This window comes from Brugia malayi (assembly GCF_000002995.4).
Source record: "Brugia malayi strain FR3 genome assembly, contig: Bm_v4_ChrX_scaffold_001, whole genome shotgun sequence".
Classification (NCBI taxonomy): domain Eukaryota; kingdom Metazoa; phylum Nematoda; class Chromadorea; order Rhabditida; family Onchocercidae; genus Brugia; species Brugia malayi.
This window is the reverse complement of record NW_025062479.1, coordinates 2,970,688-2,989,537: the sequence shown is the minus strand read 5'-3', so window position 1 is coordinate 2,989,537 and position 18,850 is coordinate 2,970,688. Positions and strand designations below refer to the sequence as shown.

At 29.9% G+C, this 18,850-nt stretch overlaps 5 protein-coding genes across 5 annotated transcripts; 2 read left to right on the top strand and 3 right to left on the bottom strand.

Annotated features, from left to right (window-relative positions):
- Window positions 1-383: 383 nt before the first annotated feature.
- On the bottom strand, window positions 384-741 carry Bm7356 (Uncharacterized protein; the record flags this gene model as incomplete). Its single annotated transcript, XM_043073397.1, has 2 exons — window positions 384-456; window positions 602-741. 2 exons carry the CDS (start codon window positions 739-741, stop codon window positions 384-386), a joined length of 213 nt encoding a protein of 70 aa, XP_042929331.1.
- A 1,292-nt stretch (window positions 742-2,033) lies between these two features.
- On the top strand, window positions 2,034-6,644 carry Bma-rig-3 (Fibronectin type III domain containing protein; the record flags this gene model as incomplete). The annotated part of the gene is made up of 10 exons (XM_043073396.1): window positions 2,034-2,133; window positions 3,684-3,876; window positions 4,160-4,317; window positions 4,443-4,577; window positions 4,981-5,133; window positions 5,240-5,433; window positions 5,686-5,782; window positions 5,864-6,003; window positions 6,199-6,268; window positions 6,421-6,644. The coding sequence occupies 10 exons, from the start codon at window positions 2,034-2,036 to the stop codon at window positions 6,642-6,644; spliced, it is 1,464 nt and encodes a 487-aa protein (XP_042929330.1).
- A 1,234-nt stretch (window positions 6,645-7,878) lies between these two features.
- Window positions 7,879-9,937, bottom strand: Bma-col-173 (Cuticle collagen 13 precursor, putative; the record flags this gene model as incomplete). Its single annotated transcript, XM_001896973.2, has 7 exons — window positions 7,879-8,024; window positions 8,104-8,233; window positions 8,436-8,519; window positions 8,586-8,692; window positions 8,777-8,935; window positions 9,038-9,146; window positions 9,836-9,937. 7 exons carry the CDS (start codon window positions 9,935-9,937, stop codon window positions 7,879-7,881), a joined length of 837 nt encoding a protein of 278 aa, XP_001897008.2.
- A 2,095-nt stretch (window positions 9,938-12,032) lies between these two features.
- Window positions 12,033-13,980, bottom strand: Bma-sng-1 (Synaptogyrin homolog, putative; the record flags this gene model as incomplete). The annotated part of the gene is made up of 5 exons (XM_043073395.1): window positions 12,033-12,130; window positions 12,394-12,538; window positions 12,776-12,912; window positions 13,348-13,585; window positions 13,876-13,980. 5 exons carry the CDS (start codon window positions 13,978-13,980, stop codon window positions 12,033-12,035), a joined length of 723 nt encoding a protein of 240 aa, XP_042929329.1.
- Window positions 13,981-16,036: 2,056 nt separating this feature from the next.
- Window positions 16,037-16,255, top strand: Bm13302 (Uncharacterized protein; the record flags this gene model as incomplete). Its single annotated transcript, XM_043073394.1, has 1 exon — window positions 16,037-16,255. The coding sequence occupies one exon, from the start codon at window positions 16,037-16,039 to the stop codon at window positions 16,253-16,255; it is 219 nt and encodes a 72-aa protein (XP_042929328.1).
- Between the last annotated feature and the right edge of the window lie 2,595 nt (window positions 16,256-18,850).

The window sequence follows — 18,850 nt, the reverse complement described above, 5'->3', positions numbered from 1 at the left end:
GTGCCTACGACATGATTCTAACTATTTGAAATTATTTATGGACAAAAGATGCCAAAGCTGAATGGATAGTGGGTTCATTTCTTCTTTTTTTTTTTGAGATCAAAAAAAGTGAAGTTTAATTTGGCATTTGAGAAATACATTGTAATAACAAATTAGACATTGCATCTTACTAAGTTAGGCGTATCGGGCTTATCAATTAATTTTCAAGCTCTTGAATATTTTTGATAGCTCAAGAAAGATTAATGGATCGAGAAAAAACAAAGGTAGTATTGGCAGAGTTTTTGTTGAGAGATTACATATAGAATACATTTTGTTTAGTCCTCAGCTATAGAGGGAAAGAGGGAAAGGGAGAGAGGGAGAAAGAAGGAGAAAAAGGGAGAGTTTCAACCATACGGAATCATAGGTCGAAAATGCTCCAAACATGATTGAAAATGCTTGCTCCGGAAACAGTCTGATCTGAAAATACTATTTCATGTTTTGAAATTTTTATATGCTATTTTAATTTAATTCGAAATCAATTATTTCTATGATCATTTCTTAATATCAAAAAATTTCCATAACTCTTCATTAATGTAAAAGAAGGAAAATTTGCATTTCAAACCTGCAATCGGCCCTTGTATTAGGGTATTGATGTGAATACATTTCATGACAAATTTCACAAACTCGATCCATGATAATATGTAATTGCTCATCGTTGTAAATTGAACAGCCTGGTTTTGAGGTTGTTGAAGTTGTAAACATCCAAGCGTTATGCAGAAACGAAATACATTCCATAACTAATACAGCATCCAGGAACAGTATCAGTAGTTTAGGATTTATCATTTTGGTGCTATTCCAATTATTGCTGCGTTACTTCCATAAATAATGATGATGATGTGGCGTCGTCGATTATCAGACCTCTTAAAAAATGGGACGGGTTGATGCAATTGAATAACCCTTTCTTCAAATATTAATGCTGACCGAGCTATTTCGGGAATGTATGGAATGTTTTGCAATGCAAACAGTTTGAGAAGTTTAGTTACCAATACAACGAGTACTCACATCTCTTTTGGTTGGTGATTATCTTTCTGTTCCTCATCTAACCACCCTTTTCTCCTTTCCTTCTTCCTCTTACTCTTTCGTTACCATCATTAAATTCATTTCATTTACGGTTAACAGCAACTTTCATCAACATGCCATCTTTTCATATCTGCAAATTATTCTCGAGATATAGTTCATCTTCTATGACAATGAAAAATTTGATGGAAAATTTAATATGAAAAAAACGTACTCACATCTATTATTATTGCTTTATATATTGATATTAAAAATAAACGCAAAAATGACAACAACAACAACAATACTAATAATAAAAAAAAGTAGCACTAGTAAATACTCTTAATATCATTCAAGATTTCATCGTTAATCATATAAGAAGTTAACAAATGGACTAAAATTGATGAAACAAAAACGGAATGGTCAAATTAAGAAGGTATTTAACACCTTTCAATTTTTCAATATTCTACTAATAGTGTAGAGTATGCATTTGTTATGATAATCATCTGTATTTCATATGTATTATCATTTTATTTGTAATAAATTTCATACTTTACAAGTATTTTTTGGCATTTTTTTCTTTTTTTCTCTTTTTCTCTTGTTATTCCTTTTCTTTCTCTCTTTTCTTTTTAAATTTAGTTTTAGTTGCAATTTTGTATCATTTCGGCAGGCATTGATTTTAAGATGGTTTTAGCAAACAGCAAAACAACAACAATAGTGGAAGGAAATGTTGCTTTAGTGAGAATAGCATAAAGCTTATTTGAAGCTATTGGAAGTAGTAAAGCTCGTCAAGAAGAGGCCAAACTGATCCATCCATCCATACATGCATAAATAGTTGAATTCAATCGAATTTTAAGACTAAGTAAAGAATGAAAAGGGAAGAATAGGCGTGGCAAACATACCAAACCAATCTTAGGCCTTTTCAGTTCTTTTCACTCCTTCTGCGTCATTTTCATTTTTAGTCAATATGCTATGATTCAAACTGCTTCCAATCATCGATGTCATTCAGTTCGCCTTTGTCAATCACAGTTAGCTTTAGCGTCTTCATTGATATTATTATTATCATTACCACACTGATTACTGTTACTCTTCTTGCCGGTATGTTTTTTTTTTCTTTTTTCGTTTCTTTTTCTCCCTTTCTCTCTCTCTCTCTTTCTCAATCTCTTCCTCTCTCCCTTCCATTAATTTTTTTTAAGAAAAAAAAATTGTATGCTAACATTTTTTTTTTTTTGTTGCGTACTTTTGCAAACTTTTTTTTGAATAATTTTCAAAAAAAAAAAAAATCAAATACCAAATGTGGACGAAACTTTTATGCTAATAGTAATATGGAAAAGTATGAATAAATGATGTTGATTGTTTATTGAAATGTTAACTTTTCCTGACAACCACTATTACTCGTTAACGATTACATTTTAAATTCTTCCGTTTTATTTTATTCTACTACTTTATTAAATTTATTTTAAAAACAATTTTTTTTCAATCACAAAATATTTTAATGTTTTATTACATTTTTTTTTTAATTTCATCTGTTCTTGTTTACATTTATTTCAGAATGATGCAATGATATCTTCTTTTTCTTCTTTTAGATGATAAATTATTTTGTATCTTCCAGACAAAGCATTCATTAATTTTAATTTTTTTTTCCTTTTTGGTAATAAGTTAATATCATACATCCATAATAGACACATATATCAAGTAATCATACTTAATAATTAAAATAAGCTAAACGAACAACGGAATTTAATTACAGTTTCAGACCATTTGCTAAATATAATATCGAATATTTGCAAGCAAAAAAATGACAAAGACGAAAATTTAATTTAGATCTTACTAAACATCTGACATATGTTTCTATTCATTCTTCTATAACAACTCTATATTTTCCGTTTCTTATAGAATTATTGAAGTAAATGAATGTATTTATCTTTATTTTCAAATATTTACTCTTTTTTTTTCCCTTCCATTCTCACAATTACTATTTTCAGTTAAATATCTCAATATGTAATATTTCAAAAAGCATTTTTTTTTTCAGAAAAGAAAAAAAAGAGGAAGAAAAAATGAGCTGTTAGGGATGGCGCAAATAAGGGCAAAACCTTTCTGTTATCTTTGTTTCTATAAAGCCTAAAGTATAGTAAAAGTTGAATGGCCTTATTTAAAAAGCACATAGTTGGATTTATTTGAGTTGTGTAAAGCATAATCTCATACTGCATTTTTTTTTTTTTTTTTCTAAAGGAAGAGAAGTGGGAATCAAGACAAGATATGACAATGGCAAAGTTCAATTTCATTAGAAAAAGAACTATAAATACAAAATAAATAATATCTTAATATTATTTATTTTATAGTTAAAAGTACCATTAACACAATGTATGATGTAAAAATTTTATAAGTACAAAAAGTAATGAAAAAAGCTAAAAATCAAAAGTACGAAAAAAATGAGTTAGAATCAGTTATTGCAGATTTATACAGCCTGATTATACATTCTGCCACAATAAACCATATTAACCTGTGTATTTGTTTCAAACTTTAAACAAATCATTGAATTCAAATATGAGAAAAATGTGAGAAATATTTATTTGTTTATTTATTTGTTCATTTATTGTGAACAGCGGTACAGACTTTTAATTCTAATTTTTTCATAATTAATTAAGGTGTGATAACGGGGGCTAAGTGCTCAAATTTATTACGTCTTGAGCCACCACCTCTTAACAATAGTCGATATGTGGTTCGAGTTGATCGTAAATTTCGGATTTCTTGCATTTGTCAACAGACTTCTTTAAATTGTTTACATCTTGCATGGCGAAATGAATTTGGTCGTAAAATAGATGGCGAATCTTCAAATAGGTAAGCAATATTATTTTAACTTTAAATCATATTAAAGCTTAAGTTGGTTCTACTTTACTCACCGATAAATTGCTAGGAATGAACTACTTCAGTACTTCAATATTATCAACGCAATTTATCATTTAACATAATTTAATGGATTATTGATGAGGTAAAATTTTATTGTTTATCTTGATCCGTATCTTTCTATCTGATAGATTTGAAGTGAGATGTTTTGTTACGCTTAGTGTCATAATATTACTTACTACAAAGTTACTTAGATTGTACAACTCATAGTTTTTAGTCTGTTTACTGTTGAGTTACGAGAGCATAACACAATGTATAAAAAGTTGTCGTTGGTATTCACGCAAATTGCTAAACGTGATACCGGGATCTATAAATGTGTTGCCAGGAATTCCAGAAGGATTTCGGCTAATTGGAAAGTGGAAATCATCGTCGTAGGTAATAAATTTCTAATTTTGATGAAAAATATGTGAAGAAAAAAATAATCGAATTATTTATGTTGGACAACATTAAAAAAAAAAAAAAAAATCTTTAAAAATTTTCCAACAATAAAACACTTTTAGATGAAATTCATTGGAAAGAAAACAGTGATGTTGTTGGAGGGATGTTTGGCGAATCGTTGACCATCGATTGTGGATCCATTGGCAATCCACAACCGGAAACCTATATTACGAATCATAACGGATTTCCACTTAATGGTTTATCATAGCTTCATTTTATCATGTTTTTGACAGCATAAAATTAATCATGGTACTAAATCGAACTGAATGCCATTAGGAATTTGTTCATTAAGTAGGGTATGATTCATTTGAATTTATTTCTTTGGATTAATTATATTAAATCTAAAAGTGACATAACCAAAGATTAATATTTTTTTTTTTAGTGAAAGAGTTAGAGAAAGATCAGAGGTTTTATATGATTAAAATGGAATGAGATCTAACTAATCTGTTCATTTTTACTCTCGTATCATGCACTTCAAATTATTTTATTTCATTTTAATAAGTTGAAAGTTTTAGCATTAATTAATTTGATTTAAAATAGAATGAAAATGAATTAAATGTTGAATTTAATTCTAATCTTTTAGATATTCATATATTGTAGAGACGTTGTTCGTTACGGCTGGATCAGAAGTAACTGTTAAGAAGCTTACAAATGAGTATCAAGATGCTATCATCAAATGCTTGTCAGTTCAAGAATTTGAACAATATGATGCAACAGTTGTTGAGCAACACGAAATTCGATTAGACGTTTGGTGTTTGTATTTAATAATTTCTTCAATTTAGCTATTAAAATTGAATCCATCGATGGTATGATATTTTGACTTCGAAGTCATATTGGGAATCAGAATGAATAATTTTAGCGTCTCCGGAATTCAATAAACCGTTTGTGGAACGTTTTATTGTTCTGGATCAATCAGCTCAAATTTGTTGTAACGTAACGCGTTCAAATCCACCTGCTAGGCATTTCCGATATTTGAAAGGTAGTGATGAGCTTCGGAACGATACCAATCATATTATTTTAATTGATGCTTTAAATCAAAGAAGTTGTCTTAAGGTAACTTCATTTCTTGATTCTCTTGAATTATTTTAATTTAACTTCAACAATTATATATTGATTGTTGTGTTTTTTTATGTATGATCTAAAGCTTGTTTAATTGTTTCTTAAATAACTTAATATCATTCTCTGTTTCATAGCATATCAATGTTTAATTGTACCTTTATTATGCTATTAATTGTTTCTAATACAAAAATTATCGTTTTTTTTATTTATTTTTTTTTTTAAGTATTGATTTGCATCATACTTTAGATTTTATCACCAACAGAATATGATTTGGGTGAATATCGATGTGAAGTGAGTAATGGAAAGTCAAGGTCACAACAAACAATTGCTGTTAAAGAAGCAAGTGTGTAATATTTATTACTGTAAAAAATTTCATTATAATTTTTAAAAAGAAAGGCGAAAAAAGAAGAATCTTACATTACAGCTCCACCTGGTGAAGTTCATGTTTCACTGCAAGATGTTGGAATGACTTATGTGTTGTGGAAAATTGAGGAAGGATTTGGTGAACAATTGCCAATACGACGTTATATTATCGAATATATTAAGAAATCTATTCTAGAACAAGTTTCAATTTTTTTTCTTCTATCAAAAAACAAAAAAAAAAAACAGAAAATTAAATTTTATAAATTTTTAATTTCTTTTTCTTTTATTTTCACTCTATGATATATGAATATTTAAAGTATTTCGTAAATTTTTATTTAAAAAAAAAAAAAAGATTGGCAAAAATATATTATGACGTAAACTAACACATAATTTAAGAGTCGTGATCAAACTAGAGAAAATAATCGTGTTTGGTTTGCGCATGCTGTTAAAATGAATGTACATTTAAGTATGTGTGCTTGTTCATTTTTTTTTTTCTTTGTTATATTACGAAAATACAAAGATATTGCTTTACTAAAGCAATAAATTTTGAATTAGGTAATGATACGTCGTAACATTTTTTATACGTTTATTTGCTACGAAAATTTGAATTATTTATAGATAAGGATGGATTATATGAAATTGGTGGATTACGTCAAGGAACAACATATATATTCAGATTTACAGCAGAAAATGAAGCTGGAATTGGTGATACGGTTACATTAGCTGTAAAAACAACTTCAGGAATCAAATTATCTAAGCTCACACGATCTGCGTCATTATCACTTCAACAATTGACACTTATTCCTTTTATTCTTCACTTTTTTCCCACCTGGCCAGTTTGAAATTTTCAAAAAAAAAAAAAAAGTCTTCTTTGTATTACCATCTGGCAATTACATTAAAAAAAAATTTTTTTTTCCCCAATGTTGGTAAAATTATACACTTTAAATGACTATATCATTTCTATGCTAACTATGATTTCTTAAATTTCTTCCAACAACGCATAACAGTGCCATCTTTGATTAGTTGAAAATTTTGGATGCCATGCTTTCATATTTCTTCCATACTGAGAATTACCTTAAAAGCAAGGTTTTTTTTTCTGTTTTTCCCACCAATTTGATTTAATTGATACTAGTTTGAAGTTTTGAAAGTGTTTTAAAGTTTTCGAATAGATCATTTTAAAGGAGAAATAGTATACATCATTTCTTTTTTTTTTTTTTGATTTGTTTTTTTTTCTATTTATCAATTTTTTTCGTAGTAAAACAAATTTTTTCTTTTAAGTTGCGTATTATCCAACAACAAATAGTCTCTGTGAATCAGTTTTTGCTTATGTTTTATTCAGGAATTCAAAAAACTGCAAGCATTTCTGGAAACCAGTTTACTTGAAAATTTCCGTTTCAAATTAATAAAATAAAAACTTTATCAATGACATTAGTAAGTATCGTTTTATTTCCTCACAATTTAACTTACATCCAGTGATTATTATCATTATTATCATGCAGCTATTTATCTTATTTGCTCATTTCGATTATTATGAATCGTCCTTTCACTATCGATAAACGATAAACATATTCTCAGTAACAGTTTCAAATTCAAACTCAGCTGTTAAAACGTTAAAACTGTTTATTACTGATTTTTTTTAAGTCGTTTATTTTTTTTTGAGCGCGTTCCGGTAATGCTTTCAGTTTCATATTTTTCTTTGTAAAACAGAAATGAAAACTGGTTGGCAGAGATTTATTGTTACACGATTGCTATTTTGCTAAGAAAAAAAAATTGCATTTTATTTTACAAAAAATACCAATGGACAAAAAAAAAAAAAAAAACCAGTTAAAAAATTCCGAATTTCTTGTTATTTATTACTTGTAGATGACCTACCTAAAAATTTTAAGTGTGTATTATTTATAAGTATTTTGTAATTACCGTAAGTGTAAAAAGTATACTGTGTTATTTGTCCATTTTTTCGTCAAACAAATTTCACTAAAATACTGTGTTCCGAAATGTTCATCTAATGGATCAGAAATAAATTTCCATTTTAACAGAAATCCATTGCAAACAGAACAACTTTTTATATTATTTTTATTAATATCCTGGTGCTGTTCTTGGATTTGGGCAATGGACACATGATTCACTTGGTCCACGTTTTCCAGTGGTACCTTTTTTTCCAGGAAAACCAGGACAACCATCGAGTCCTGGGATACCAGGATCTCGTGGTGGATCCTGCTCGCCTGTAATTTGAGCCAATAAACAGTCTGTGCTCATAAATTTTAATTACTACATTATGAATATAATTATAATCTAAAATACTCAATGGTTCAGCAAATATTAAAATTAATCTAACCTGATGTCCTGGTATTCCAGGTAGACCTTGAACTCCTGGAGTACCAACTGGACCTTGTGGTCCTGAAAGCATCATATTATATTGCAGTTTTTCATCCTTCATAGCTTAACTGCGGTCAAAAAACTTTCATTGTTTGTATAACTTTCAAAATTTCAAAAAGATTTTAACACTTTTAGATTTTAATTCAAAAGAATTTTAATGAATATTTCAAAAAAAGAAGAAAAAAAAATAAGCTAGAAACATAGGTTGTACTCGCTGTTTTAAATTTAACTGATAAGAATTCTCTTGCTTGGTAAACCTGGAAGTCCGGTGGTTCAGGTTGCTTAACGATATGCCCATCAATGCCTGGTTGTCCTTTAGGTCCGGCTTGTCCTGGCAAACCCTAAAAAAGTTGTTCAAAAGGAAATAAGATTCTTTTCCTCAAAAAAAAAAAATGATTCTTCTAAACTGGTAGTCCTGGTGGACTTCGTTCACCACCATCAGCATTCAAGCCTGGAACGCCAGGTATATCAGGTAGACCTTTAGGACCTACAGGTCCTGGAGATCCAGCATCTCCTAAAAAAATGTCATACAAATAAGAAATTCGAAAATAACACAATATGTGCGGATGGTTTAAAAAAATACTTTTAGTTATTATACCTGGTGGACATTCAAAACAGAAATCAGTTCCTTTGGCAACAATCACATCACCATCAATTCCCGGTATTCCATTGCTTCCTGGTAACCCATCCACACCATTTTTCCCATCGCGACCCTTTGGTCCAGCTGGACCCGATGGTCCATATTCACATTTACAACCTGATAGAAAATATGTAAAGCAAAATGGTAGTAAGGTAACTTTATCGTTATTGATATATTGTTATTAAGTGTTATCTTTCATTAAACACTTAATTAACATACTTGCTGCACTGCTATTGTTTCGACTTGGCGCTTCTTGATCAAAATTGCCTTCTCGCTTTTGTTTCAAATTTCTTTCAGATAATCGTTTAAAAAGCTCTAATGATCGATCCTATAACCAAAATTTTCATTTTTTTTTATCGCTGTAATATGAACAATAGCAAATGAGATGAAAGTAATATTATTTTCTTTAACACACGGTTGTAATTCCAGATTTCATATTAAAAAATATGTTCGATGCAAATAATTTTAAAAAAAGACAAAAGTGGAAAGAAAAGTGTTTTCTCATTCAAACTTGTATAGAATACTAATTTCGCATTAAAATTAAATTCATTATTAACATTAACTTAAGCATAATAAAAGAAACGAAAAAAGAAAATGCTTTCTTCTGTCATTATGCTATTATATTTGCTTGAAATATAATCAAACCCATATAACTGAGACAATCCTTCATTTCATAATTCTAGCATTTAATCATAACAATAGTACATTATCATAATTGTCAAGTAATTTACTCATACTAAGACAAATAATAACAAAATAATAACAAAAAAAGAAAGGTTAATTTAATGATTTATCTGATATGAAATTTCAATGTGTACTGCGATTATTAGTGTAATATTGTTACTGATTCACAGGTAGTTCTTTTAAGAATACAATCATATAATCATCTTCTAATTATACACTTACTATCAATCAATGAATAATGATTTATACTTACTTTGCAGTATTGAGTTTCAGTTTGTAATTGTGTCTGAACGAATTGTAATTATAAAGTAGTGGAGCTGACATAACACAAACAATTGCAATAAAAGCACTTGTTGCAACACCAAAAAATGCCAAATATTTGAGCTTTTCAGTATATAATAAACGTTCTCGAATTCGTTCAATGTCATTAACCATTTGGCTGAATTATTTTAATTTGATCTGCAATTCTTTGTTTTACTAGAAAAAGAAAAAAAGTTTGACTTGAATTTTTCATCGAACAATAGGCAAAATGAAAGTGAATAAAGTTAAGTCTATCAAAATTAATCGAAAAAAAAAAAAAATTAAACAGGATTAGGGAGAAAATAATGTAGATATGCTAGTGGGAATACATTTCTTATTTTTTTTTGTCCTTCTTTGACAATTGAAAATTCGAAATTATTAAATTTGCTTTTCCTCCATTTTTATCTCGAAACAGTGTACCAAACTGAAGCATGCAATTTGATGAGAATTCAGAAAAAAATCAAATTTAATCAATTTATCCATGAAATTTCTGTTATTTGTATAAAAGACTAGAAATATTTATTACTTAAATTAAAAGTTTTCTACTTACTACTACATTCATGTAGAATTTTAACTTCAATTCTAAATCACTCCTGGCAGAGCTGTTTTTTGTTTTTGGGAGCAACCATCAAATAGTAAAAGCAAATGCTCAGTCATTTCTTGATAGCAACATAAACTTCTATCAAAAATTCATTTAAGTTACTAATTCAACACTAGCATTCAGTGTATTAAGTAGAATATCCGATGATATTGATGGTTGATTGGGAGATGACCAAAATAGGTAACGGATAGAAAGTTGAAGGAAAGTGACGAATGAGTTTTGTAGCATGCAATGGCTACCAATGTAATAAAATCATTCTTATGAGCCAGTTTTCTTCTATCTTTCCTTCCTTCATTGTTGTAATGAGTGGAGAATAAGTGAAAAAGATAAATCCGGGGAAAAAGTGGGCAATAATAATAAGAATTAGGAATATATTCTATAATTCAACGAATGAATAACTAAAAAAACGACGGGCATATTGCTATAAAAATATATGGTAGTTATATCTAATCATTCTTTTTATTCAATATCATAAAATATTTTTATACAAAATAATTTAAATCTATTTTCATTAATATTTTTTCTTTGATGTTTACATTTTCATAAGCTAATGCTACTTTATTGCACCTAAATTGTCTTACTGCATAGTTCAATTCATACTTATTTCATTCCAGAATGAAAGTGTATATCATATTAAGAATTTGTAACAGTAAATTAAAAAATATGAGCATTTACTTGGAATTTTCAAGTTATTATTATTCTTTTTTTTTTTTTTAACTCATTCTATCACATCTTTTTCGTAAAGCAATTGATGCCAAGTAGTAACAATAATCAAATTTTGCGGCGATTCATTTTTTTTTAAAACTTTTTCCTTTTAGATGCCATTAAATTTAATACCTTTAATATGTATCATATTAAAAGACACTTCTAAAATAATTTCGATTTCTATAAATGCTTTATTTCCCGTAAAGAATTATACAGATAAATACACTCTTTTTCAGCAAAAATATTAGATAGTGGAAAAAGTTATCAGAATTCTGGAATATCATCTATTTTTGTCTGTATGAAAAGATCTGACATAATGGCTATAACAAAGATATTAAATTAATTTAAACTGCATGTAAATATAAATAGAAAATGTTTAACTTTGAGAAAAACTGCATTTTCTAAACTTTTTCCTAAAAGCTAAGCTAACGTTTATGAGAGCGACTGTATAGTTTGCTCGATTCAATTTACTATAAGTGAAGCAAGAAGAAATTCTAAACGAAACATATGATTTGAAAAGCATACATATTGAACTTTAAAGCAATGATACTATAACACATCATTCATGCATAAGTCATAAATCATCAAAGATTCAAAATTTGCTTTTTTCAGGAATAACTGCTTGTATATAAAAATCGTATGCAATCTTTTTTTTTTTTTAAAGTGATAACAATTATGTGTAAATGGAAAAAATACATAAATGATTAGCAATTCCTTTTTTTTTACTGCGAATGTAATGGTTTCCTTCTAAAATTAAAACTATTCTTTAACTGGATCAACAGTAGTTACTGGTGTTTTCTATTATAAGGCACAATTTCAAAAAAGGAAAAAAAAAATGCTAGATGATAGTAAAAGATGTTTACATATTTGAGCTATGCATTTTCTGCTCTGCTAAAAAAAATGAAAAAAAAAAAAAAAAATTAGCTAATATCCCTGATAACTTTTTGTAATATCCACTGGAGATTCTGCTGTATTGATTGCTGTAAATGGAGCATTCTGATATGCACCTCTCTCACTTTGTCCTGAAATATTTCAAATTGTAAACTTTTCAGAATAAATGAAATCCTGTGTATAAGTTATATAGCACAGTGTTCCATTAAATTACTTAGAACAACAGTTGAGTGACAACAATTCTATTTGAGAAAACAGTGTTAAATGTCATTTATGTTTTTTCATAATACAATTTAAAGTTTTCATACCCATTATCCTCTCGCAATTTTTTTAATTTGATTTTACTACATAACATTTATAATTCGAGTAGCCTCATTTGTCAAAATAAACTAACCAGCAACGCCGATATCGCTTTCTCCACCATAGCTGTAATCTGGTCCAGCATGTATCCCAGTTGTGAAATCTTGTTCATATGATGGTACGAAATTTGTTATTGCACCTTCTTCGTATCGTCTCCATGCCAAAAACGTAACCGCCCCCTAGAATCGATGAAATTTCCCATTATGAAAGTCAATTACTTGTGATATTAAAGAAGTGTAAAAAAGTTTACTGGAACAGCAGAAGTTTGCAAAAGATACAACTGAAATTAAAATTGATATTTTCTTTAATCATCCAAAACCTTGTCTTATGTTAAACTTAAAAAATATCATCCAAACTTCTAGTGGTGGAACAAAAATAATTCGCTACTATTTAGTGAAACAAGACCAAAAAGCCACCCAAGTAACGAATGATAGAAACGCGAATAAAATGGCGCTTTTGGCCATACCGCCATCGTACGGTTTGCTTATATCCACCTCACCATACTTTGACCATAACGAAAAAAAAGTTATCAGAAATAAGAATGCCAGCAGTGCTGAAAATTATGACTTATTCTTTTTGGGCAATATTTTCCAAATTAATTTGAAATTTAAGCAAAAAATATTTTGGAATTCTAACTCGCTTTAAAATTTAGAGATTTAAATATTAATATGTTTTAAATATCCGTACTTCACTTATTGTTTGGATATTTAGGATCCTTATGCACTTCTCAGAAGAGAATTATTAAACAAATAACACAAAGAATAAATGTAGATGGCTAAAGAAGTTTCTCAGTAATGAAAAATTAGTTTGATCTCCTTCATTCAATTGGCCATCGATCAATGAAGAAAAGTTCATATGTGAGAAATGGATTTTCAAAATCGTATCTAACGTATCCAGTGTTTCTCGGCTAATAAAAGTTTCAGTAGTAGTCATAAAAAACGGTTTAATACTATGCGATCGAAAAATAAAAATAGAGTAGTCAACAAACCAGAAAGGATCATATCGGTGGTTACAGCACGTTTTCTAGTTGGAATGGAACTAATTTTCTCGAATTTAGCATCTAGAAACAATAAACCCAGTGAACTCAGAACAGCAAAAAAACCCATCGCTGAACCGAAAGAACAGGTCGATGAACTATTGGCATAAAGGCAAATTTGTTTGTCACCATTTTCTGATGTATACCAACCACCACGTGAAACGGCGATCCACTGTGCAAGACCAACAACCTTAAATGTAAAAATATTAAAAAAAAAAAGAAAAAAAAAACTATCACTGATATGTCTATCACTGTTTAATGTTCCAAGTTGCGAAATGTATGATTTTAATTCAGCAACCAAAAAATATATGACGATGATGATAATGAGATTAGCATTTTTCAGCTAATTGCTGCAAAGAGTTTTGTCTTCATCTTAACATATACCGTCAGCTAACTAAAAAATTTCGCCAATATTTTCATTTATGGAATATCTTAATCATGTAGATATTTTTCAAACAAAAAAATCTACATTTCACTAACCAAAGCAAAAATTCGCAAGATAACAGCCGGTTTTCTCAAGAAAACGCTCAGTTGAAATTGTCCTCCAGCTAGGCCAGCACCATATGCTCGAATATTCTCCATCATTTATATCTGAATTCTAAGAAATTCAATTCTTGTCATATTTTTGATTTGTATAGCCATCACACGAATTATTATTTTGTTATACCATATTGACAGTAAGAGTAATTTTTTATTGGTATGATTTCATGAAATAACAAATGTTTCAAGTGAAATCCTTATGTATTTTATGAAAAATGCTCAAATTCGTGGAGAAAATTGCATTTCGAAGTGAAAAGACTTCTAAAAAAAGTTAAGCAGTGGAAACAGAAATATTTTTCCATAATAAAATATAGCTAAATGAGAATTTAGAAAAGTACTGGACTGAGTGATAAATAAAAAATTTCACATCAACAAAATATTCTTTACATGCTAAGCCAATTTTTATTGTTTTAAGTGATTCCTTTTGCTTCTTCCCTGTTTTCAGGAAAAAACTATTTTTAAAAAAAACATGCAATTATTTTTTTAAGATGATTTTCAATAAAATACAATTGCAGAGCGGCGACAACAATCTAGGGGTCATGTAAGTGATTCATCTGTACATCCGGACATATCCGCACTCCAATTTAGACCATTAGTTTATCAGTTGTTAAATTGAAAACTTTCATTTCGATAAAATTGAAAAAAAAAGGCTAAGATAATCTAGTGAAGCGTGATAATGTATATACTTTAAAAGAGAAGTGGAAAATGTCTTGCCATAGAAAGACCTCTTCAATCTGCTCCAGCATGGGAAGTACATATTCGCACAAATTGATCAAAAGAACCTCAAAGCAACTCACATTGTCAGAACTCTGAAGCTATCGGCCTTAGGCCTTCTCTCCTCCTCTCAATATAGCTAGGCTTTCCCATAAGCAATTCTAGCCTAGCTACTTCTACTACTGATTACAAACAATGCTTCGATTTTCTTCGTTATATAGGATGTTAGGACACCAAAACATTCCATGAATTTTTGTTTTCCTATGTATTAGCACTTCTTACTTGAAAACAATCACCGTCAAATGTCACTAACATTTATGATAAGAAGTATCACCGAATTTTCTTCTATTCGAAATCCATCGAAAAAAAAAAAAGTGATAAAAAAATGTGACGATGAGAAGGGAAATGAGTGAATCAGTGGCACCGAAATTATTTCTACTGATCTCTGAGGAAGCATAATGAATGAAAGTATTCTTTTAGAACAGAGAGAAAAAAAAAAAAAAACATAACTTTGATGAATTATACTAAAGTTAAAAAAAGAAAGAGAAAAAATACAGCTATATCGGAGATGGTAGATAGTATCTTTTATTCAATCAGAAAATTCTTCAAAAATGAGATCATTCCCTGTTTCTTATATCTCATAAAACTCTCCAATATAATACCAAAAAAGCTTTAGATGAATTCTCTTCTTATGAAAACAGAGCATGATCATTTTACATCCTAACGAATACATCTAGTGACCGTAAAAGGAATAGCAGTGAAAAGATGTCGATAGGTGCATCCCGGAAAATTCCAAAGCATATAAGCAGTGATTTATTTCATCATAAACATTGTGAAGTTCTTCTTGGAAAAACTTGTAAAGAAATACTAACACCAGGATTATGTTTCCCTTAAAATTATCGTAGAAAAAAAGAACTCGTCAAGCTTACTTCAGACGTACTTCATATGCGCAATTCCCGCATATGATTTTGAACTGGGGATTCGCACCCATAACATTTCATTAGGTCATCATCCAATGCTTCGGGTAGTGATGGTTAATAATGTGTTTCCCACTTATGGTATTGAGACATGTGCGCTGTTCCATGGACACTACCGCCTTAGCTTCATTCACTCTTCAAGACAATTTTTCAATTCAACATGAAATGAATTGCATAGCAACAGATCCGCAAATTACCGATGGAATGGCTCGGATTCTATCCGTTCCTTTGTAGTCCTGTTAATGCGTCTGTGTAGTTTGTTCTCGTTATTGATCCGGGATATCGGTTCGTTCAAGACTTCCCGTAATTTGGTGACATTCTTTATGAGGTTTTCTTTTTTTTGTTTTGTAGCCAGGACTAGGGACGTTTACGATTATCGCTTGTCGTAGTTCGAATAGATTACTCGATGTATGTACTTTAATTCTTTGTATGTTCAGCTTATTTCTACCGAATCCGCCAGAAGTTTGGTGAGAGTTAATGCAAACGAATGCAAACACTGGATAACCGGTATATTTTATTTTGAATGGTCAAACTCGTCAGTTACACTGGCATCTAACAAAATCAATAGCCGCTTTGATCGGCTTCTTCCGGATTATCTTCGTGATACAGTGGAATGGATAACCAAGTAAGTCTTAATATTTTCGATAAAGAATTCCATGTTAAGGTTTTTTTGGGGATTATGTGGGTTTGGCGTAATCTTTGGGTTGTTAACAGGTGCGCTACTTATACGTGTAATATTATTTTTTACATTGTTTTGTTCACATCGCTAACTGATATCAGTAAAGTGCTTCTTGCAGTAAATTTATGTGAGTAACATTAGTTGCTTATAGCTCTCCGTTTATTGATTTTGTAAATTAGTCTACTTGTAATTTGATCTCCACATCAGATTCGTGTCAAATCTTCTAGAAGAGACTGGTTTACTTCATAGACAAGTATTTTAGTAATTTGAACTTGTAAAAACTTTGCTTATAGATCAGTTGAATGCTTATTCTTACTTCTCTGCACATTAATTAAGTTCCATTTTTCCCTTTTATCCTTCCTTTTTTCTCCGTACCACTCACTTCCTTAAGCACTCACATTCTTGCATAAAACTACAGAAATCTTGTCCAACAATTTGTATGTTTCCTTGCTTTAATGTTTATATTTAACTGATCTTAGCAGTCTGACAACCTTCAAACCGATGAATTTTTTCCATAAAAATACAGTATAAGAAGTGCGAAAGAATTCTTTATGGATTTTAGCAAGGACTAAATATATAGAGGATGAGAATCATTACCGGCCTAAGCCAAGTTGAAAATTTTCGGAAATTTTTAAAATAAAGTATAGGTAAAGGATAGATGTTGTGAAATTTGAAATTCATAGAATGATACTGACAGTTGTATAGCTTGTTGAATTTCTATGAATTTGTTGGATTTAGTGACCGTTATTTGAAGTTTGTTGGATATGCAGTAATACGAAGCTTAATGGTTTCGCAACAGATTGGGGAGCCCATCATAAGATGTTGCTTCATTTACTCTTGTAATTGTAATAGACAGGGGTTAAATACTGTTCAGGTATAACTATCGAACTTCCGGAATAGCAAAAACAAGAATCGCGAAATTCGTTATCTTAGATATGAAGATGGGAAACAGTGGTATATAGTAGGTAGAAAAGGTGAACATCCTTTAGGTAAACCATCCATTTCTAGTCATTGTGTATTGAGATAGTATCGAAAGTACCAGATCAAATTTCCTAATTTTTGTGATGCAAAGTGGCATGTCTGTTGTTGTCACAAGTACCGGATGTATGTTGCACATATGACAATTCATATTTCACTGTTCCCAGTTGCGAGAGATGGAGGATTGATTTACTGGGTTGTGCGTATGTATGTGTATGTGTTTGTGTTTGTGAAGTGTATTCTCAGGTGAACGATCGCTGGTGACAGTCCCCTCCCACCATTCTCACTGAAATATTAAGATCAGTGTTGTATAGAAACGATGGTATTACTATTATTCGTTAGTTTTTGATGGAATGTATTTAATAATTTCCTCTTACTGCAAGCAATTTTTTTCTTTGGTTCTTATTTGTTCCTGTTCTTTCGAATGATGATAAAGGCAGAGAGAAGAGGACGGTTGGAGTATTTCTACTTTCAGTGTTGTGAAGAACCATTTCACTTCACTCTCACAAGCTGTACTATTAACCGCTAAGGGGACATCAGTGTAATTATTACGACCTGTTAATTTTGTTTCTTATTTTCTTATTTGAGCTTTGTTGACGTACTATTATTCAATATTTATGCATAGTTTATCATGTGAAAAGTCAACTTCGCTATTCTAAAAATGCAAAACTACATTAATGATTGCTCTTATTTCTCACTACTTCACTACCTTACTTCTGTTTGGCTGGAACAACAACAGCATAATTTTAATATAATTGATTTAACCTTCTTTTAATATAACCGTTCCTGCGTTTTCATCCTTCGTTAATTGAATCACAACAGTTTTTTTAATTTCTCATCTCCCATCCTTCTTTAATGAAAATTATGTGAAGCAAATCATTTACTGACAGAAATTCTCATCGTTGGCGTGGATAGGTTTTTCTAAAAACTTTCTGGGAAGTAGTCGGACTCTAGAAAAAAAATCAGAAATATGGCTGCCTCCCAGATCTTCGTGGAATAGCATCCACATTTTTTCCCCTTTTTCTTGTTCTTATTCCAGGATCAATGTAGTTGATGTGTAATCTTTCCAATAATTAGCCAAAATTATGTTCGAAGACTCGTGTACCTAAGATGTAAGTGTAACTGTCCGTCACGTTTTCATCATGATTTAGGTGTAGGGATGTGAAAAAGTAGGATCTTGGTTTCCGTTACTGTGTTCAATCTTATAACGAAAAGCGTTGTCGCTTATTGATTGGGTGTAATGTAGGATCTCTTGTCCTTGGTCTATATTGGTTATAATTTCCCTTATAGATTGAGCAGTTGAAAGCAAAGAAAAAAAAAGGAACTAGAACGGAAAGGGTCAGAATGGAACAGTAGAAAATCACGAAGTTATATTCAATTTTTTATTTGTTTTCTATTAGTTCAATTTTTTTTATTACAGTTTTTTTATTGAAAATTATTTTTTCTTAAATCTAAATCTTCAATTATTTCAATTAATCTTCAGTTATTCAATTATCTAGAATTATTTTCTGCACCATAACTTTTTAACTGTCTGAGATGAATATATTTTATATCAGTACGTAAAGAA